This window comes from Crocuta crocuta, unplaced genomic scaffold (assembly GCF_008692635.1).
Source record: "Crocuta crocuta isolate KB4526 unplaced genomic scaffold, BGI_CrCroc_1.0 scaffold189, whole genome shotgun sequence".
In the NCBI taxonomy this organism is placed as follows: domain Eukaryota; kingdom Metazoa; phylum Chordata; class Mammalia; order Carnivora; family Hyaenidae; genus Crocuta; species Crocuta crocuta.
This window is the reverse complement of record NW_027551564.1, coordinates 4,647,767-4,670,486: the sequence shown is the minus strand read 5'-3', so window position 1 is coordinate 4,670,486 and position 22,720 is coordinate 4,647,767. Positions and strand designations below refer to the sequence as shown.

Sequence of the window (22,720 nt, the reverse complement as noted above, 5' to 3'; positions counted from 1 at the left end):
TGGGCTTTAAATTAATATATCCTCAATTAACTAATTCTGGCTAGTATTAAGTATACTCAAAGTGCCATCAAGTATAATTTAATACGTACATACAGGAACACAGTCAAAAGGTTAAAACTGCTAAACATTAAATATTTGGAAACTTCAATATTGGCTCCTTTGAAATCAGGAAGTAAGGTCTTAGTAAACGTCAGTTTTATAATCTGATCTGGTGGCACTTAATGAATTTTTTGGGACTTCAGTTCCTTTAAGATGACTTTTTTTTTTTTTTTTTTAAGATTGTTGGTATGTTATATAAAGAACAATGTTCCAAAACCACACACATGCCTTTTCCCTGTTCAGAGCCAAAGTTTGGCTGGGCTGGCCAGTTTGTTTCCGCCATCTTCCTATTTAACCTTCATTGTCCAAATAGGTTGCTGTGTTCTCAAACTTTCCTATCTACATTTTCTCTCCCCTACTTAAAACAAGATAGGCTATTAATCTTACATTCTTTTACTTGATTGATTATTCTGAGGATAAGCTCTTAGTTCACTTGTGGAGTAAAGGGCTTTGTGTCCACTTTATATGCCCTAAGACCTGTCCTTGTGTTTAAAGTAAAGTTGGGTGTCAGGAAGCAGGTAAAATTTTTCTGGCTGCTTGATAACTTTAAAACCACATATAAACTGAATCTGGAGTCTGCAAAGATTGTTCCCAGCTACGTATGGGGTAGGAGTTACTTACAGCTTCTTAAAAGACCTAGTTCATGAGGCACCCGGGTGGCTCAGTTGGTTGAGTGTCCAACTTGGGCTAAGGTCATGATCTCACCCTTAATGGGTTCAAGCCCTGCACCGGGCTCTGTGCTGACAACTCAGAGCCTGGAGCCTGCCTTGGATTCTGTGTCTCCCTCTCTCTTTGCTCCTCCCCTGCTCCTACTCTGTGCCTCTCCCTTTCTTAAAAATAAATAAAAACCTTAAAAAAAAAAATGACCTAGTTCAGGCCTGAGCCTTCTTCACACCAACCCCTCCCATATATCTATTCTAAGCTTTTCCATAAATACAAAAAATTATTTTTGAATGCAATAAATTGATTTAATCTTTAGTCATGCTTTTTTTTTTCCTGATAGTATTGTTACTATCCCAGATTACCAAGGGAAATTGAAGTTATTTTCTGGAAGTTGTTAAAATAGGAAATGAAAATAGTTTCAATAGTTTAAGAATTATTCTTTTTAAATTTTTTATGTTTTTTTTGAGAGAAAGGCAGAGACAGATTGAGCAGGGAAAGGGCAGAGATAGAGAGAGACACAGAATCAGAAGCAGGCTTCAGGCTTCTGAGCTGTCAGCATAGAGCCCAATGCGGGGCTCAAACTCACAAACCATGAGATCATGATCTGAGCCAAAGTCGAATGCTTAACTGACTGGGCCACCCAGGTGCCCCAGAACGATTCTGATTCTATGAATTTATGTAAGACATTTCTCTATGAAAAGGCTACCTGGGTTCAAGGACTTTCACTAAGAATTCTATTTCAAAGTAATCTGTTTTATAAATTCTTATTCTAAAAACAAAGAGCCTATTCTTTTTAACAACCATTTACAAAATTTGAAAAGTAAGTTTACATTTCATGGTGAGTTTTTATTTTCTATCACTTTAGTCATCAGAACTTATTTCAAGAATAGACCTCATTTACCTAATCTTACATCTTTATAATAGTCATTTTACCATAAACGTATTCAAAATTAAACGCTGTATTCATCAAATACAAATTTGAAACTAAAACCATAAATTTATAAGTTTAACTTGTTGGGAAACCAAATATATATATGTTAGTGTAGTATAATTAAAAATTATAATAATACAACAGCATTAGTAACTATCTTTATTCTCAAATTGATAAAAGCATTTAACATATACTTACAGTATAAACAAAGTAAGTGCTATGCATTTTGCTTATAAAGTGACTTAAGGTATTTCAAGCATTATATAATTCAGTTTGTACAAAAAAGTAAATTTCTAAGTAAAGCTTTGGTTAGTAGAACTGATTATGTACTGTCAAATCCATTTTCCAAAGTTGTTCAAGGGAAAAAAGGCTTATCCACTATCACATGTATTTCTTGTATAAAGCTTTTGATTATTTAGTAGGAAGGGAAAATACTACAATAATTGCATTTAATTTCCAAGTCTGGATCAGCCTCTTTTCTTCTCATTTGCATGTGGCCAGAACACCATGACTTTTGAAAAGTATAAATTAGGTAGAAAATCACCTCTTACTTTATTCTTAGGAAGGTAATCTATTTAAAAAATAGATTAGAGCTGTAAGACTGTTAGCTTCCATAATGATGCTTTCTAAAAGTTTCAAGCATTACTATATTATTCCATTGGGGGTAAATCACTTCTAATTTCCCTTAGGAAGGTAACATCTACTAGCATTAGTGCTCAGAATCAAAGCTTATATAATACCTAAAAACAACTAAATGTAGCCCCAAACTTAGTATTTTTTATAGCAATGTATGGTTTACCTTTATTCATATGAAAATAATAAAAATGCTACCTAACTTAAATAATATAAAATAGCATTTTAACCAAATTAACAATCACAAAATTGCAGACATTTTTCTATTAAAATTTTCCAGTCCACTGAGTGATATTTACTCAAAAATATGAATATGAACTTAAATATATCCTGTGTTGAGTTCACTTGTTTATACTGAACAAGTGGTGTTCCTTTTATGATTTTTGAAATTCTACTTATGTAACTATTTAATTCCAAAATGGAAAATGAGCCATCACTAAAATTCACTGGAGAATAATATTCTTTCGTGGAAATAATTTATAAACATTTTAAAGTTCTACCTTTAATTACCTCAATTTGGCTTTTTTAAATAGATAAGCTTTTCATTTCAATTAATGTATATAATACTCAAAACTAGCTTAAACAAAGAAACAAAACCAAGGAAAACTGGCAAAGCATTCCTTACTTTACATAGGATGCCTCAAAGTGTCACATACATAGTAATATATCACAGAAGAGAATTTATATGGTTTAGCAGATTATCGAGCAAACCTGAAAGTTTATACAAAACTAAACACTGCCTCCCTTCTATTCTGTTTATTTTCTTTTAATTTGATCTTGGCTCTGTTTATTATCCTTCTATAATAACCACTGTGTGACACAAACCAATTTTCTAACAGATCCAATTACTTATACATATCTCTTTAAACAGCTCTGTAACATATCTGAGAACATTCAACCAATTTCTTTCATTCGATATGATATAGCCTACATTTTTCTCACAAAATGCTCACTGTCCTGAGCTATATTAAACACCTTATAACAGGTGTATGTATAACTGAAGACCCTAAAATGTCAAGTTTACATTTTAAAAAAATGCATAGAAAACATAACATTTTGGAAAACTTCTTAGTACTCACTTCTTGGATATTATATAGGTTTTGTTTCTTTTAGGCTGTAAAATGTTTCATCTTTATAACGGACTATTACTTTCAGATCTGAACCACATTTAAAAATTTTTTTCTGAGATTTGACTGCTGTTAGGCTAAAGAAACAGATGAAGTTTTCTGACCAAAAGTGGTCTATGGGTCTTCCAATAAACAATCCTTATATATTCAATGCAGGTATCAAATTTCCATGCCACAAAATAGTAGAATTACATCAGAACTATAGGAAATAAACTCTTATTATAATACAATATCCTTAATGTTAAGGTGCTATTCATCATGCCCTACATCACTCAGTCTTTACCAAGTAGGCATCATGTCTGGAAACCACACCCTACCAAGATGCTTGGACACCTCCCAGTGGATCTGCTCCAAGCTGTATTTTTGGTCAGGAATTAATACTTCTTCCATAATGGATAATTGAGACAGGCGGCCACCACACATCTTCACAAACTCAACAAAGGCACTACATGAGACTTCACATTCCCCTAGTCCGATAGCTGACAAATTTTTACAACGTTCTGCTATGCGAATTAACTCTTCATCAAGTGGCCGTAATCCATTAGCACATACTACTAGTTCAACTAGTCTAGGGCATGTCATTCCCACACGGCCAAGCACATCTTTGCTTACTGATCTCCCAAAGTAAAGATGGGTGGCAGGTATTTCATACCGAAAGAATGGATCAAATTCCTCTTCATATAAAAAAAAATACATCACTAAGTTCACTTTCGGTGAATGTCTGATGAAAGCATCCCAGCTGCTTTTCTGAATAGTATGGAAGTGTGTCTGTCCAGGATTCTCACTTACTACATCAATGCGCAAATGTTCTAATCGAACATGTTTTTCAGAAGATAAAGCCAGCAGCAATTCATCACTTAGCAAGTGGTAATTCAGAGCCAGCTCACGTAAGCCGTGACACTGATCAGCCACACAAAGGATGCCTAGGAAGAAAAAAGACCTAATTATTTACAAATTTTTGTACAAGTTCATTATCTGTTCAAAAAATTTAATCAAGTACGTGTCTTCAAAAAAATATTACCATATTTCCCTTACAAAGCTCTACAGTTTAAAATTTGGTTATATGGCTGAACTAGCAGAAAGTCACAAACATTTAAAAACCTATTACTAGGGGCGCCTGGGTGGCTTAGTCGGTTAAGCGTCCGACTTTCACTTAGGTCATGATCTCACGGTTCGTGGGTTCGAGCCCCGCGTTGGGCTCTGTGCTGACTGCCAGCTCAGAGCCTGGAGTCTATTTCAGAGTCTGTGTCTCCCTCTCTCTCTGACCCTCCCCTGCTCACGCTGTCTCTCTCTCTCCTAGAAATAAATAAAAATATTTTAAAAAATAAAAAAAATAAAACCTATTACTAATTCTGTCTATAAGAAAATGAGACCAATTCTAAACCTCATACCATAAAAAGATATAAGGCTCACTTATCAACTTACAACAATTAAGAATTTTTTTTACAGTTTATTTAGAGAGAGAGAGAGACAGTGCAAGTAGGGGAGGGGCAGAGAGAGAGACAGAGAATCCCAAGCAGGCTCAGGGATGTCAGTGCAGAGCCCGATACAAGGCTCAAACTCATGAAACTGTATGACTATGACTTGAGCCGAAACCAAGAGTCAGACACTTAACCAACTGAGCCATCCAGGCACCTCAACAATTATAAATTATTAATAAATACAGATGACCCTTGAACAACACAGGGGTTAGGGGCACTGACTACTGTATAGTTGAATATGTATAACTTTTGACTTCTCACTTCATTATTAATAGCCAACTGTTAGCCAGATATAACATAGTCAATTAATACATATTTGTGTATTATATACTACATTCTTACAACAAAGTTAGAGAAAAGAAAATATTAAGAAAATCATACAAAAAAATATATTTACAGTAGAATACTGTATTTATGAAAAATCCACATGTATGTGGACCCACAGTTCAAACCCATGTGGTTCAAGGGTTCGGTGTATGTTAATGTACCATAACAAAGGTTTACCCCAGTAATGCATAGACAGTGTCATATTAAAAAAAAAAAAATTGATTATTGGGGCGCCTGGGTGGCTCAGTCGGTTAAGCGTCTGACTTTGGCTCAGGTCATGATCTCACGATTCGTGGGTTCGAGCCCCATGTCGGGCCCTGTGCTGCCAGCTCAGGGTCTGGAGCCTGTTTCGGATTCTGTGTCTCCTTCTCTCTCTGGTCCTCCCCTGTTCACGCTGTCTCTCTCTCTCAGAAATAAATAAAACATTTAAAAAAAAAAAATTGATTATTAACACCAAACTTATAGATTAAGCAAGAAAAATTACATGGTCATCGCTACAGAGGCCAAAAGACACTTTTGGAAATTAAAAAACTAATTCTAATTAAAAAGAAAAAAATGTAAAGCCACATAAAAGAATCTTATGTAACTAAAAACTTTTGAGAGGTTTTTAAAAAAGGTTTCTATCAAGTGAGCAACAAAGAGTTTTTTAACAGCTAATAGTATGTAACAAACATCAAATTTCTAAAAAAATAAAAATACCAAGATACCACTAGATAAATGACTCAAAGTTAACTAACCAATTTCCATTAATGGATATAGTAATTATAACTAACAAACTCTAATATATCCAGAAATCAGTTCCATAAATGGTTCCCACACTGTGCTTCAGAACTGCCCCAAACCCCGATCAAGCAGATCTAATCTCTGAAATGGCCTTGTATTGGAATTCTATCCCAGGGAGCCTGTAGTACTTGATATATGACCCAGTCAAACCATTTCTTTTCTTGTGTTTAGAAACAAGGATAGAAACAAAACATACATCATATTATCTATTATTTATTGTACAAGTATGATATGTCAGGTACTAGATACGGTACACCATATATACTCAAAAAAATCTAGAAAAATAAATTATTTCTATTTTGAAGTTGATGCAGCTACAAACACAGACTGAGTGACTCTTAAGTTCATGCGCTTAACTACTACTTGAGAAGTGACAAGACAGAGGCACCAATAAGCCAAAGCTTAACAGCAGTGGGAAAATATAGGCAACGAAATCAATAAAGAGATAGCCTGAATCACAAAAGAGTCCCCGAAAGAGGGAATAAGACATCTGTGCTGTACTCTTCAGCCACTACAAAGTTTCTGTTCTCTACAAGGGATGTATGTACTTTGAAATAAACCCTCATTACCCAAGGTAACCTGAACACATCTCTGTTCTTTGCAATCTTATAAAGCTTGATATAAACAGAAAACAAATACATGGGGCATGGTAACCAAAGATGCAAATAGAAGAAACTGAGATATCATTTAATAACTATTAAAGTAGTTCTGGGGCACCTGGGTGGCTCAGTCAGTTAAGTGTCTGACTTTGGCTCAGGTGATGATCTCACATTTTGTGAGTTTAAGCCCTGCGTTAGGCTCTGTGCTGACAGCTCAGAGCCTGGAGCCTACTTCAGATTCTGTGTCTCCTTCTCTCTCTGCCCCTCCCCAACTTGTGTTCTCTCTCTGTCTCTCAAAAATAAATAAATGTGGAAAAAAAATTTAAAGCAGTTGTGGCAGGCATAATTCTGAAAGTGGTCCCTAAGAATTTACAACCTAATCCCTAGCACCTGTAAGATACCACTCCCATGATTACATTATATCGCACAGTTGACTTTAATATGATTGTCCAGGCGGTTCTAATCTAATCACATGAGCCCTTTAAAAGCTGAGTTTTCTTTGGCCAGTTACAGAAAAGTAGTCAGTCTCAGAGCTTCTCTGGCTATGCAGAGAAGCTAGCTAAGCAATGGCTGTAGCTCTGATCTACAGAGCTGTGACACTACCAAAAGAGTGTCAGTTTAACGTGCTAAATTTGTAGTTGTTAGTTATGCAGCAATAGGAAACTTAAACAGTTACTATATAATTCAGCAATTCCACTCCTAGGTATATACCCAAAAGAAATTAAACCATCTGTTCACACAGAATCTTATAAAGGAATTTTCAGAGCAGCACAGTTCATAATAGTCAAAAGGTGAAAATAATGCAAATATCGATCAAATGATCAATAGATAAACATGGTACAATCCATACAAGGGAATATTTGGCAATAAAAAGAAATGAAACACTGATACATGCTAAAATGTGTACAGAAACCAATACGTTTCGGGTATTGTACAGAAACAATACCAAATATTGTTGGTAGTATTATAAATTCATACAACTCATTTAGAATACAGCAAAAAGCATAAAAAAGATCTGGACCCTATGACCTAGTTCTTCCAGTTAATCATCTGTCCTATGGAAGAAACTGATAGACACAAACTGCTATGTGCCAAAATGGTTCATTTTTTAAATCACAGCAAAAACGTAGAAACAAGTATCCAACCTTAAAAGAATTATAAGGCAAATGTTGGCTTATCAAGAACACAGGACACTAAGTAACTAAATGTTCATTAGTTCAGCTATTAATTAATGAGTGTCTTATATGTCAAGCACAGGTGCTAGGATGGTAAAGATACAACATGAACAAAACGTCCTTATCCTAACAGCAGGCAGCAGATAATTAAACAAGAATGCTCTGGGAGTCATAACAAGGGAAATCAGGGAAGGTTTCCCAGAACTAACACAGTGAGACATAGAGAATTAGAAAGCACAAGCTAGAGCAAAAGATACGGGAGAAGGAAAGTGAACAGTATTTCCTGTGTGAACTACCCACACATGGAAGAAACACAAGCATTCCAAGAACTGAAGCATTTCAAGCCTTCAGGTCAACATACAGTATGAAAGTAAGGTAACATCTTAAAGGATGAAGCCCCACAGACAGGCAAGGGCTAGATCATATGGGACCTTGTCAGCCTCAGCTTGGATATTATCTAAAGCACAGTGAGAAGACCTGAAGAAAACTGGAGAAAAAAATCTGATTTATATTTTAGAAAGATTACTCTGTAGCATGGAAAACACATTAGAGAAGAACAAGCTGCAAGTTAGGAAATTAGTGTAAGAGGGTACTGCACAAAGATTACCAGGACCTGTACTAGACGAGTAAGAGTAGAGATGAAGAAGGCAGAATGTCTTAGTTCGAGCTGCTTAAGAGAATACCACAGACAGGGTGGCTGAAGCAATAAACATTTACTCTTCACAGTGCTGGAGCCTGGAAGTCCAAGCTGGATGCTAGCATGGTAAGATTCTGAAGAGGTCCACAACTCTTCCTGGCTTGTGGATAGCCACCTTCTCCCTGTGTCTACACATGGTGAAAAAGAGATCATCTCTCTCCTCTCTCTTCTTATAAGAGCACTAATGCCATTTATGAGACCTCCACCCTCATGACCTAACTATCTCCCAATCTACCTCTAAATACTACCACACTGCAGCCTAGGGCTTTACTAATATGAATAGGAGACCTGGGAGAGGTCTGAGGAGGGGATCAACACAAATCTTCAGTCCACAGTGTAGAACTCAAGGCATATTTCAATGATGGAATCACCAGGCCTTGGTGACTAAAGGGATGTAGAAAGGAAGGGTAGGAAGAATCAAGGATGTCTGTCAGGTCCTTGACAACTAGATGGATGGAGCCATTTACTGAGACAGCACAAAGGAAAAAAAGCAAGAGATTTAGATAGTGGGAGAAGAAAATCCATTCTTCTGAAGTACCAGTGAGACATTCTAGAGGAACTGGGCCACTGGCAGCTCAACACATAGTTCTGGAGTTCCAGAGACACTGTAAGTAGGAAGTGTTAACATACAGAAAATAACTGACACCACAGACGATGATAACACAGCCCAGAGCTCACATAGTAAGACAAAAAGGACTCAGCACAGAACACAGTGAAACACCAAAATTTAAGGAATGAAAAGAGGAATCACCAAAAAAAATGGTAGGAACAATCAAAGAGGAAGAAAGAAAACAAGACATAATATGGTACCAGAGTCAACAGGCACTAGCGTCAAATGGTAGTAATAGTAGTAGACATCAAGTAGTAGACAATTATAAGGACTATGTGAAATAGGAAAAATTGTTTGATAAAATATTCAGTGACTAAAGAACAGAAAAAAGCTCTTAATTTCAACTTAGAAAAAGAAATAATCCCAATATGCAAAATATAGAAAGAAAATATGCAAATGTTAAATTTTAAATTAAAATCGTCTAAGGTTATATTCTTAAATTTAAAAGTATTTCAAGTGCTCTCTTTCATTTCCTTTCCCTTCCTGAACAACTTGCCCAAAAGCCATGAGGTAAGATCAAGCAAGTTTATACTATTCTATCACAACTGATGTGTATATTTAATAAAAGTAAATGAATATAAGATGTAACAGCGTAAAGAGAATAATGAACTCATAGTCTCACTGAGAAACCAGAGACCCAAAGCTCTCATATAGAGTGGGAAGTGCTGTTAAGTTACATTCTTAACCACACATGGTGGTTCTAAACCAGAGAGGAGAAAATAAGAACAAAACCGGATCATCTGAGCTGAATTCTAAAGGCTGGCCTAGAGTTGCTGGATTAAGAAGTGGGAGGAAAAAAAGTATTCCACAAAGCACAGTGCACTAACCACACATGCACAGGTACAAAGAACTGTAGTTGTATAGGACTACAGTAAAAGCTATATGTGAATGAGTAGCAAACAAGATTAAAGAGATAGGTGGAGGTCAAGATACAAAAGACCCTGTACATTATAAAGCTATAAAGTATGGACCTTGCTCCCATAGCAACCCATATAGTACATAGAAAATGTGACCAAGGTCATGTAAGAAGTAACTGCCCAAAGTCTATTCTTCTTTAAGTTCCAGACTATTTAGATTATCATCTTCAGTAATAATCTGGAAGTGGCAGAAGCAGCTAGGGAAATACTGTAATAGCCATTCCTGTCACCAACATCCTCCCTGTAGGAGAAGTAGGACACTGTGTAAGTAATCTCCATCCAAGAGGAAATCACTTTCTTGGGGGAAGGCCAGGCTTTAGTCATGGCAAGAAGGTAGGAAGTATTTTGTAAAGACATCAAGGATTTAACATCGTCTTTTAAAAATAGGTTTCCCAAATAACACAGCCAAAAGACTGGGAGGGATGTCAACAGAGGGAGAATGTGTCAGAAGTGAAGCATCAGAAAGTAGTAATACCAAGTGTGAGTTTATACTTACTTTACAATACAAACTATTTGAAATTTAAGTGATCTGCAACTGAATAATGAATGAATTAATGCTCAGAAAATTCTATACAAGAAAAGTTGGAACGAGCTTTCCCAATGCTATTCCCCATTTGATGGGTTCTTGGCTCCAAAATTCAAATTAGGAAAAGGGTTATCTTGCAAAATGTAAGGTGGCAACTTCAACGCAACTCTCCTCCCTTTCCGCAGTGAGAAGAAAAGCAATTATGAGATTGCTCTGATTCAAAACCTACCTGGCTGGCTCAACTACAATTAAAGAAAGTTCTATTTTNTTTTTTTTTTTTTTTTTTTTTAATTTATCCATTTTCTAGCACAGATTGGACACAAGCTGCTAAATAAGAGTAAAAACTAAGTTGAAACTAAGTGTCTAGGCTAGGAATGCTACAGAAATTTATGCTACTGTATTATGACATTAAAAATTTGTTTATGCATATTTTATGCAGCTCTCAAGGAGATGAAATAATCATATTAACCTACCCTCAAGTTTAATGATCAGTTTTAATTTAATACATCTGTACATTTTAGTAAAATGTTACCTGGCAAAAAAGACAACATACCTGCAGGAGAGACGTGAGGACAGCTGCTCATTTTCAGCAGCTTGAGTGTATCGCTGTTGTTGGCCACTAGTACTTTGAGGGATGGATCATCTACTGGGGTATCATCTATCTTAAGCGATGACAAGGATTTGGAATTTACAAACACTACTGTCAGTGCAGAAATAAAGTGAGACTGAAAAGCAAAAAAATGGAAAAAAAAAAAGCTTCATTATGAGACATGAGAATTGGGGGGGAGGGGAGGGTGTTCATATAAGACATATATGGTTCATGTGACCGCTAATGATATATTCCATACTGTTTTAGGGGTAGCATTCTGACACTCCGTTGTTGGGGAGATCATAAAAAATGGAGGTGACTATTTGCTGTATTTGAGAAAAGCTTTTTTACCTGTAGAAAAAAGAGATTTCAAGCCTCTAAATCACAATAATGACTGGTAAGTAAAAAGATGAATTACAGAATCCGATGAGAATACGTCCAGTGTTTTGTGACACTGAACTGCATTCTTTTTTGGTCTGATAGTTAATGACCATTAAAATAGTAATAAAATTATTACCATAATCATTAGAAATTAAAATATCAACTCAGACTCACTTAGAATACAAAAAGCTCATGGAAAAATTGATTCTAAAAGAAGCAAAATCATACCTACATAAAATTCCAAGTTTAAAACTCCTTTAAATATGTTAAATTATGTATAATATTTTCAAGCCATTTATCTTAATGTATTTTTCCACAAATGTACCAATTATTATTATTCCATTTATTATATACATGTAATATTTCTTGGACACAGAATATGACCTCAAGGAACCACTGTAGGGCAGCAGGAATCAAAGCATGGTCAGAGTATGTAACATGGAATCAGCTAAAACCAACAGACAAAGAATCCAGGAGTAGGAAAGAGAGGTCAACATATGCTCCAACACTTTCCTCTAGATAACCAACCTCAAGCTCCACTTAGCTTTATAAATTCACTACAGCAATGAAAAGGAATGAGGGCAAGCTAAGAGCCAATAAAGTACAAGGAAACATCATTTTCATGATGACACTCCCTAATTTTCCTCTACAATTAAATAACTGGTTAACTACTTAAATTTTGATTAAATAACTTTTTGCCTATTTAAATGTTAACTCTTTATCCTAATATATTCACCTCAAACTCAATTATATCTGTACAATCACATTTCATTAGTACACTCATGACTGCATCTCTGTGTTCTTTTCCCATTTCCCTCAGATTTAATATCTCTGGTCAAATATACTTCTTTCATGTTCTCTACAATTCTTCCAGGATTTCCAAGGTATAGCAACACCCTATTTCAATCTTCTACAAGAGGCAAAATTGAGGGTGGGGGCCGGTGAGGAATAACATGAGCATCTTAGGCCCATTTAATAAGGAAAGAAGCCATTCCAGATGCATCATAGTTCCCAAAGACAAAACTACTACATGTAATTACAGTACTAGCATCTGTATAATGATAATCCTGGGTAATAAGGAAAAAAAGGGAAATTAAATTTGTTCAGCATACCTTATAATACGGTATGTTTTACATATACCATATATGTTTTTTAACTATGGTATATACATAGAAAATCAATTCAAAATGTATCATTTCCCATATGAAGCATGAACAAGGTGCTACTATGCCATGTAAGTCAGTGCTCTCAGAATCTCCTGGATGGTTCACAGGAAGGGGAAATTCGAATAGGGAAAATAACCCAAAATTTCCAAATTTCTTAGATGATTTTCATGCACATTAAGTTTGAGAACCTCAGGGCTCTGACTCATGTACTTAGAATCTTAAAATGCTGAACAGAATCTCTATTTCCCTTATTTTACAGGAGGAAAACATTTTATCTCAAATGTATGTATTTAAAGGACCTTTTTAAAAACCAATTAAGACTTTGAAATCAACTGGTGAGACATTTGTTACAAATATTTCATTCCATAACCACCTGAGTTATAATACACACTCAATTTAGTACTATTTCTTCCTGAATCATCCTAGTAAATTAAACTGTTACATATGTAAAGGGGTATCTCTTAGTTTGCAGTGCACTCTGAAAAAAACCTTTCAAATTACTGTTGTGTGCTAACCTATCCAACATTAGCTAACACACCCAGGAGGCCTTTATCAGTTGCCTTTCTAAAAATCCACTTATTTTTCTATCTTAAGAGTCTAGTTATTAGATATACCATCTTATTATATGCAGGCTCATGTTAGAACATATTTATGAACATAAATAGTTCACCCCCCCCAAAAAAAAGGCTTTCTTTAAATAAAATCTGTAAATTAATCCAAGTGCACTAAATTTGCTCAGGAATAAATCTTTACACATTTACCAGAAGATTTAATAAGTAAGCTATATCTGTTCTCCCTAATGGCACTGTCTACTTTTCTTTAATTGTAATTTCACCAAACTGCTCTGAAAGTCCAAAAAGGAGCTACTATATGTCTTTTTCCTAATATGCTTATTTCTCAGTTATAGTCTCTTTTATACATCCTGTTGAAACCTCTGCAAATTCATTCACTCTTTAACTCTTCCAAGCAAGCAGCACAAGTGATCAGAAAAAGGAAAAGCTTTATTAAAACTCCTATTGCCTGACATTCTAAACAGTAACTAGTTTTCCATTATGTACACTATTTTTCTTACACTCCCATTGTCAATACAAGAAATGAGCAGGGATTCTATTGGATTTCTCGGTAACAGCCAACAACACAAAATTAACAAATACCTTTGGTAAATCCATAAAGCTTGGCCGAGCCGTTGAAATAAGTCCAAGTGTTTTTAAAGAGCAATTTACCAGTTGCGATAATATATCACAAGCTGCTTCGGCTGATTCTTTGCTGCTGTCCACCTTAGAAAAGAACACACCATTTACCTATGCATATATTTACATTTCTCTGTGTAACCTTAATTTTACAGAAACAAGAAACAATTATAAGTTTATTACATTACAAATAATTAATATTCTTTCAATCATTCACCCTTACATGCAATGTCAGACTTTTCTGAACCTCTGAAAAATTTTAAGGGCAATTGTGAAGACTTAACTTTTGTTATGATAGAATATGTATTTAATGTTAAAAGGACTTTACTTGGCTTTTCAGTTGATTTATTCCAGACTATATAATATATAACCTAATGGAACACATGAATTTATAATCTTTGAAAAATCATTATATATTTGGTAGTGGATCCAATTCTACATGTAAATACAGTGTCTATGGTATACATACATGTTTCAAGGCACCAGAAAGTGATTGTTTACTGAGAAGGTTCAAATTAATCACAACCTTGGATCATCATTAATGACCTTAATGGAAAGATGAATGTGAAGCAAAATGAGGGCCTCCAGCCAGTCAAGTATGAAAATCTGAACCAAAAGTAGCTGCTCCCACACACTCATGCATAGCCATTTCCTGGGGGAAGAGTAATATACTCAAAAACCTCCTCTAGGATATAGGAAGGAGCTCTTCTTTAAAAAATGTTTTTAATGTTTATTTATTTTTGAGAGGGACAGAGAGCGAGTGGGGGAGGGGCAGGGAGAGAGGGAGACAGAACCTGAAGCAGGCTCCAGGCTCTAAGCTGTCGGCACAGAGCCTGACGTGGGGGTCAAACTCACAAACCCTGTGAGATCCTGACTGGAACTAAAGATGGACACCTTAGTGACTAAGCCACCAAGGCACACCACTCCCCCATTTTTTTTTTTAATTTTTTTTAAAAGAAGGAGCTCTTCTATCAAGAGAAATTTTTCCCTGAGCTAAAAAAAAACATCTTAAAAGACAATAGTTAAAAGTAACATGTTTACTTTGATTTCCAGATTGATATACATTACCTTAACCCAAAAATGTTCTGAAGAGCTGGTTGTAACACTGATGGACTGTTTCAGAGCTGCTTATAATACCTTCCTCTGGCTAAGTATTTCTACACAAGTGGTTCCTAAAGTGTGGTCCCTGGGCCAACAACATCAACATCACCTGGGAACCTGTTAGAAATGCAAATTCTCATGCCCAACCCAGATGCATCTTTCAGAAACTCTGGGGGGTAGGACCCAGCAATCTTTGTCTCAACAAGCACTCCAGGTATTTATGATGCGCATAAAGTTTAAGAACAATTGTTCTCCACTAACACTTGACCACAAGTCTGTCTGGCCTCATCAGTGATGAACAGAACACAAATATAATCATAAGAGCTCAAGAGAATCTTGCAATATGGCTTCTTGCAAATCAGACATTATTTCCTCAGGAAAATAAACAATCCCCAATACAAATGTTTAAACTTACATGACAAATGGTTTTGTGACAGTTATACAAGAGATATAGCTTAACTGCACCACGTGGCTGTAAAAGAGTAACACTGACCCAGCCAATCCCCTGAATGGAATTGGTCTTTAGACCTAGGAGATTAATGTACTACACTTATCTTTTTCTAAAATTTACCATTAGAATACTCTTAGACAACTCATAGATGACTGAAACCAAAAGAACGCTCTTCAAGTTTCTTAATGGGAAGGTGGAGGGAGGGACAACACTTGAGGAGTTCCTGGATTTGTGTTTGATTATCTCCCTTTCACTTGCCCTCAGAGTTGCCAGATAATATAAAGGACCACCCATTTAGATAAGTATTATATCCCAAATAATGAATGGGACATTTTTACACTTGAAATTATTTGTTGATTACCTAAAATTTAAATTAAGGGCACCTAGGTGTCTCAGTCAGTTAAGTGTCTGACTCTTGATTTCAGCTCAGGTCATCATCTCACAGTTCGTGAGTTCAAGTTCCCAGTGGGGCTCTTGCGTTGACAGTGAGGAGCTCCCTTGGGATTCTCTCTCTCCCTCTATCTTTGCCTCCCGTGTGTGCTCACTCTTTGTCTCACTCTCTCAAAATAAGTAAATAAACATTAGAAAAATAAAAATAAAGTTAAAACTCAATTAATAGGCATCCTCTATTTATATTTGCTAAACCTAGCAATCCTATACCCAGTGGCTTAAGTGCCGTTGTGCATTTTTCTGGGACAATGGTCATAATGCGTCTAGCCATTCCTATCAGGAGACCCACCAGGTCTCTCCTCTTCAGATACAGATGAGAGAAGAAGCATTCTCCAGAAGGAATGATATTCTTGAGCGCAGACAAGACTAGTTTTGGCAAAGAACTTGAATTAAGAACCACTGCTTTATCTAGGTTTAATTTGATCTGTTTAACAACTGCTAGCTATGGGTAATCAGGTATTCATGTGTTACTTTTCAGCAATTATCAGGTATGTTAAAGATTTACTAAACATGCCTACCTTCCATCATTCGTCCCCAAAACAAAACATACTCCTATAAACCTCTGTACTCCTCTAAACCACTGTAATTCCTTAAACTACTCTAGACATCTCAAAAAGCCACCCCATTTCAATTATCTCATCACTGCATGAATTGCAGTACGTCCCTTCTGGCAATGAAAAGAAACAAATGGTTCTCTTTGGCATTCTTCCATGTACCTTTTTTTATTTCTAAAATATATTCATCTAAACCTTTTACATAAAATTTCTTTATCTCCTTTTTCTTTGAAAACCCCATATCATAAAGCCATCAATAAGCAGAATTCAGTCTCTATTAAATAGTAATAGCAATTAAGTTTTCATCAATCANAAAGAAAACGAGCACAGGAGACAGGCAGAGGGAGAGAGAGAATCTTAAGGAAGCTCCGCGCTCAGTATGGAGCCCAATGTGGGACTAGGTCTCACAACCCTGGGATTATGACCTGAGTGAAATCGAAAGTTGGACATTCAAATGACCGAGCCACCCAGGCACCCCTTCACATTTTTTACTTATTTTATTGTGTATTTTTTCCTCAAACTTATTCACAATAATTCAATGCGACTGACAGCTTTGGTAAATGACTTATGCCTATTTAGTAGTTGCTTCTGTTCTCTTAAGAAATTCTGAATAATTATGATAAAAAAAAAGTAACAGCTCAAGTATTATTTCTGCAGATTCTAAATGATTAAAAAAATTTTTTTTAATGTTCATTTATTTTTGAGAGACAGAGACAGACTGGGACCAGGGGAGGGGCAGAGAGAGAAGGAGACACAGAATTGGAAGCAGGCTCAAGGCTCTGTCAGCACAGAGCCCGACACAGGGCTCAAACTCACAAGCCATGAGATCATACCTGAGCCAAAGTTGGAAGCTTAAATCACTGAGCCACCCAGCCACCCCACTGCAGCTTCTAATGTATATATAATATTTCTAAATCATTAAGAACTTTCTCTAAAAAAGCAGTATTTTTAAAACATGAGAAGATATATTGGTTTAGGATTTTAAAAAGCCACTAAATATGATTTTTAAAAAAAAAGATTTAAAGTATTACCTTGAAGCTGACATATTGCAGATGGTTTGAATGTCTTTTAATAATCTGTTTGATCAGCTCTGGATGTGTAGCTTTCAAGTAAGATGTAGCTGGCTGATTCAGTTCAAATTCAAAACATCTCCACAAGTCAGGCATGTGAAATACCTGGTTCCAGTTGCGACAAACTTGTGAAGCATGAGCCCGGTCAAGAAGAGGCAAATACTTAAATACTTGGAGAATAATATCTTGAAGGAGATTACCCCAATCACAAGTCTGAGAATGCTCATTTGTAGTCCTCAGTTTCTTAGATTTCTCTGCAGTATCTTCTTCTGATGAATTATGGTCACTATCTCTTCCTCCTCGTTTCATCCTATTCAGAAAAATGCATCATTTTTTTCATACTTAACTTTTGAATAGCAATAAATCCAACATTCATTTGGTCACTGAGATACATATATGTATGCTTATAAATGCAAACACAAACATGAAGAACTGGACCAGTAATTCAAGAAGAATATCAAGACAAAATATAATGAAAAATGCCAGTGGAGACCAACTGTTATTTTACAAATTCTATACAAGTGTTTTTAAACATTTGTGTTTATATTGTATTACTGGCGGTAGTGGGTGGAGAGACAGCATGATTCTGAAACTAAATCAAAAACTATAGTCAACTAAAAGGAATATTAAAAAAAGAACCTACAGTGACACCTGCTAAAGCTTTCTTAAAAGTCATCTAAGGATACCTGCTCTATGTGAGTTCTTGAATTCAAGGAAACCGCAGTCCCAGGAATCTTCTAGAGAAGATGTGAATCAAGTAGCCAATAGATCTCTCCACATTAAATAGTTTGTAATGTATGTTACTGCCAGACACAATCTCTACTTAAAATAAGCAAACCCATCCCTACTACGCATGGTTTGGTCTGGAATGTAGTTTCTTCTTCCAACACATCACTGGCTATTGCAATGTTTACCTGAAGTTGTATTTCCAAATGATAGGTATGTGTTTATTCTGTGTATTTGTACTATCTTCATCCCATTTGTTTCTCTGAAATAGTCTTATTGCAAAATAGTAGTATGGTTAAGAGAATGGGCTCTGGAATCAAGCTCCCTGGGTTTGAATGGTGGCTCTACCTCTCTGGTTATGTGGCCTTGAACAAGTTACTTGACCTTCCTGTGCTTCAGTTTGTAAAGTGGGGATAACACACAGGATTCTTGTGAAGAATTAAATAGTAACAGCTTGAAAAAGATAGAGGATGTTGAACTCAAGTACAGGAAAGCAGTCCAGTATTAAAGACTTTAAAGTGTGTGACAAAGAAATGAAATGTGTATGTGAAAAAATACAAGAACACATGCTTATATATGGAGAAATATACACTGGAACTGGATTCACCACACTAAGGTAGTAACTAACCATAATAAGTAAGTGGGATTATACTGTATTGTATTATATTAATAATATAGNGGAAACTAATTTGACAATAAACTATTTGTAAAAAAAAATAAATAAATAAAACTATGATATATCATCCAAAAAAAAAATAATATAGTAGTAAGATAACAGTGGTGGCATTACAGGTGAATTCTTTTGCCAGAGAGAGCACAAGCAGGGGAGGGGCAGAGGGAGATGGAGAGAGAGAATCCCAGACAGGCTCGCAGGGAGCCCGACATGGGGCTCCAGCTCACAAAACTGTTGAGATCGTGACCTGAGCTGAAATCAAAAGTTGGACATCTAACCACTAAGCCATCCAGGCGCCTCTATGCCTCTATTATATGCATTTCTTTTCATGTCAATCAATTACATTGTAATCAGGCAAACAGGTCTTGGTTTGATTTGTTATTTGGAAAAATAAGTATTGCAGACTAAAGGGAGTAACTGCAGACTATTCACTAGTACCCCTATTTACTTTAGAGCCTGTAACACTTTTGTACCTACAGAGTAGCTCTGGCAGTGTAGTATTTTGGATTTGGAGTCATAGTTTTTTGAAAAGGATGGCTTGTGGCTCCAACTCCCTTCTTCTGGCATATCACTGTATAAGAATCTGTGATTCCTGCGTGGGCTGAAGGATGTATATATGAAAGACTCTTAACCAAGTAGGTCTCTGCAGGCTCTCTTTATCCAGTAGCTAGCAAAACTTGTGAAAGAGGACTGGGCGCTGGAAAAAAACAAAACAGCAAGGTCTCCTGGGCTTCATGCCATTAAAATATGCCCAGGAGGTCTTAGTATGTATGCAATGAATTCCTCATTAACCCTACTTCCAACTATGTGAGTCAAAGTGAAGTAAATGATGTATATTCTACTGAGGAAGGAGAGAGGAAAGGAGAAAACAGAATGACAGAGGTGACGGCAAGAGGGTAGTTTTATGGAGCATTAAAACTTACTTGTGAATCTAAGAATACATTTTGTAATGTGTTTAGTGAAAAGATAGTAGATAGTATAATCCACAATATAATCTGTAGTATTAAAAAAAAAATCCCTTCTGGTAATAATGTCCCACAGAGGTTGAGGTTACAGTGTCATTATGACCCATTTTTCTGCTTTACCTTATCCTGAAGGCTTAATTTTAGCATAGAATATTTGGGTCAAAGAACAAAGAGTTTGCTACCCAGCAAACTCATAATGTGGCTTATAATTTCTCTTCTGATTACCTGAAACTACTCATAATTTTGAAATACAGAAATTCAAAGCAGAATGAAGCTGCCTTTACAATTTCTACTCCTTATTATACAATGTTGACTGCCTGTTCCTGGAGAAAATTTTCTAAAACCATTACTATTCAAGATGGAATGATTCATTGATCATATGAATATATAAACAAAAATGACAGCTTTATTTAAACAATTATCTTTGCTAATGCTAACAATAGGTACTTTCTTTTACCAATTACAGCCCTGTTTTAAATACAGTATGTTTCAATACCTCTCCAAGTTGAGGGGAGAAAAAGGTGACATATTAAAAAGAAGTATGCAACAATGAGAAATAGTATTTCTTGGTCCAGTAAGACTATGATCACCAAAGTATATTTTAAGTGCTTACTAGTTTGTGAACAGCTGAGTAAAAGTCCATAAATTGTCATATGTAATATGACTGTAATATGTCAGAATTATAGGATATTTAGTAATAGAAAAAAATGCAAGGGCAAATGCTGATAAAAATGGTCTCTATTATCCTCATTTATGCATGAAAATAACACTGCAGACAGCTAATAAAATTTTTAAATGTCAGTTTTTTTCCGTGATGGTCTCATTTATTCATCCAAAGATTGATATTGCTTCCAAAAGTATTTTATTAAATCTATTTACACACAGTTCTGCTGTATAGAAAATTAAACAATTCTGAGCATCCACTGGTCTGCAAAGAACTTACATCAATGAAGTATTTATCTCCTTTTAGTCAAAGTGAAAACACCCTCCTGCATTGAAAACGAGGAGTGCAGAGGAGGAAGCTGTACCACAAACGTCAGTAAGACTTGGTAGAGCACCAAAACCAGACCTCTTCAGGGCTCCAACGGTTCAATTTCAAACTACAACTTTTCTAGGCCCCAAATAATTGATGCAACTTAGGTCACTAGAGCACTGGGTGAGGGGCTGATAGGGTGAAGCACCAAGAGAGAAAAAGGAAAAAAAAAATTAATGAGGAAAACCTAGAGTAGTTGAGCAGCACAGGGAATTACTGAACTAACCTTAATATTTCCATACCCCCTGAAAGTAGTAGTAAATTTGTTCATCAGAGAAAAAGGGGACAGAACACTTCAGCTGTGTGTCCAGCATTGTATTAGATACTGTTGGTAACCTGTGCACGTAGTAATTTTATAAGCCCGTATGTACACAGCTCTACAAAGCTTGTTTTGGCATCACATTTCCTTTCCATTTGGGTTCTACTTTAACTAAGATCAAAATTAATTTCCATCCCTTGGCTGCAATACAAAAAAAAAACAAATAAACAAACAGTGGGAAGAGATTAACTCAGAACTAGATGGCAGGAAGTGTGTTAGTGAAAATGTGTCTGGCGATCATCTGTAGATAACTCGGAGTTGATGGTATTTTTATAAATATTTCGAAAGAAGGTGTGTGGGGGGCGGGGTGGGAGAGACTATTTAAAAGATCTGGGCCATTGAATCGGAGAACATCAGCGACAAAATAATAGTAACCTAACCTCTTAGCTTGGAGACGCAGGTCAATCGCTGAATAGGCTGCTTCCTGATCCCTGTCGCCAGCCCCACGTGAACCCGCTGCCCACGCGTAGGCAGGCGCGAAGCGGCTCCTCCTCACAAGTTGACCAAGTTTTCCACGGGGCTCCGGGGCCCGGACGTCCCCTCCTCCCGCGCCACCTCCACGGATTGGCTCTCCCTGACATTTCTCACGCGCTCTGCCCTAAGCAGTGTTTTGACATCTTTAACGCCCCTCGTTTTTTCAAGCTACACGCACGGGCACAGCCCACGCCGGGAAGGGCCTGGCAGAGCGCGAGTTCTACGGTGCCTGTCGCCAACCCTAACAATCCAGGCGGCGGCGGCCCCGAGCCCGCACTCGCACCACGCCTTGTTGACATGTTTTGAAGCAGGCATCGCGGGGAAACGCCCCCAAGCAGGCTCTAAGGTCTGGGCGCCGCGCCCCGCGCCCGGCCCGACGCCACCGAGGGGCAGCCCGCACGCTGCNGGACGCCAACGCGGCTCCACCTCTGCGGTTCTGGCTGCCCCGGGAGAAGCCTCCTTTCTCAGTCCCACGCGGTCCGCGTTCTCCTTCCGGGACCCCTCGCAGCTGCGAAAGACTCCTTCAGCTAGCCGCGGCCACCGCGTAGGCCCCCGCCGCCTCGGCCCACACAGCGACCCACACAGCGACTNGGGCCCGCGGAGGGGAGGAGGGGAGTGGGCCGCGCCCGCCGAGAGCGCGCACCGTCCGTGCAGCTGGGAGCCTCCGCCTCCCGGTTCCCGGAGAGTGGGCAGCTTTCCTCTTGAGACGCGACCGCTACTCTTAGGGATTTTTCCTTTTGCAGCCAGTGTGGGAGGGCTGGAGCCAGCTAGATGCCGAAGAGACTCTCTGCTGTTGAAACTGGAAAGTTTAGGGAGGTGAAGCAGGAAGGGAAACGAGCCTGCTACCATCCAGCAGCTCGTAGTTCTCCGAGGCAGAGTTATAAACTGTAGCTGCAGACAGCTGACCCACCTCTGCACCGCGAGGCCACTGGGATGGCCACGACTGCACCACAGAACGCAAGGGGTTAAAATTTGCATACAGCATAGGGACATAAGGTGTTCTAAAAACT

The 22,720-nt window shown here is 37.2% G+C and overlaps 1 protein-coding gene across 2 annotated transcripts; it reads right to left on the bottom strand.

The window, feature by feature from the left end:
• Nucleotides 1-1,587: 1,587 nt before the first annotated feature.
• On the bottom strand, nt 1,588-22,004 carry FBXL3 (F-box and leucine rich repeat protein 3). 2 transcript variants are annotated; one of them, XM_077750072.1, is made up of 5 exons: nt 21,617-22,004; nt 17,482-17,830; nt 13,859-13,981; nt 11,122-11,293; nt 1,588-4,376 (listed from the first exon to the last, which is right to left on the bottom strand). In XM_077750072.1, the coding sequence occupies exons 2-5, from the start codon at nt 17,827-17,829 to the stop codon at nt 3,733-3,735; spliced, it is 1,287 nt and encodes a 428-aa protein (XP_077606198.1). In that variant the 5' UTR covers nt 17,830; nt 21,617-22,004; the 3' UTR covers nt 1,588-3,732. The 2 variants fall into 2 exon arrangements, with proteins under 2 accessions (XP_077606198.1, XP_077606197.1); XM_077750071.1 differs by lacking the exon at nt 21,617-22,004 and adding an exon at nt 20,828-21,331.
• Nucleotides 22,005-22,720: the final 716 nt, after the last annotated feature.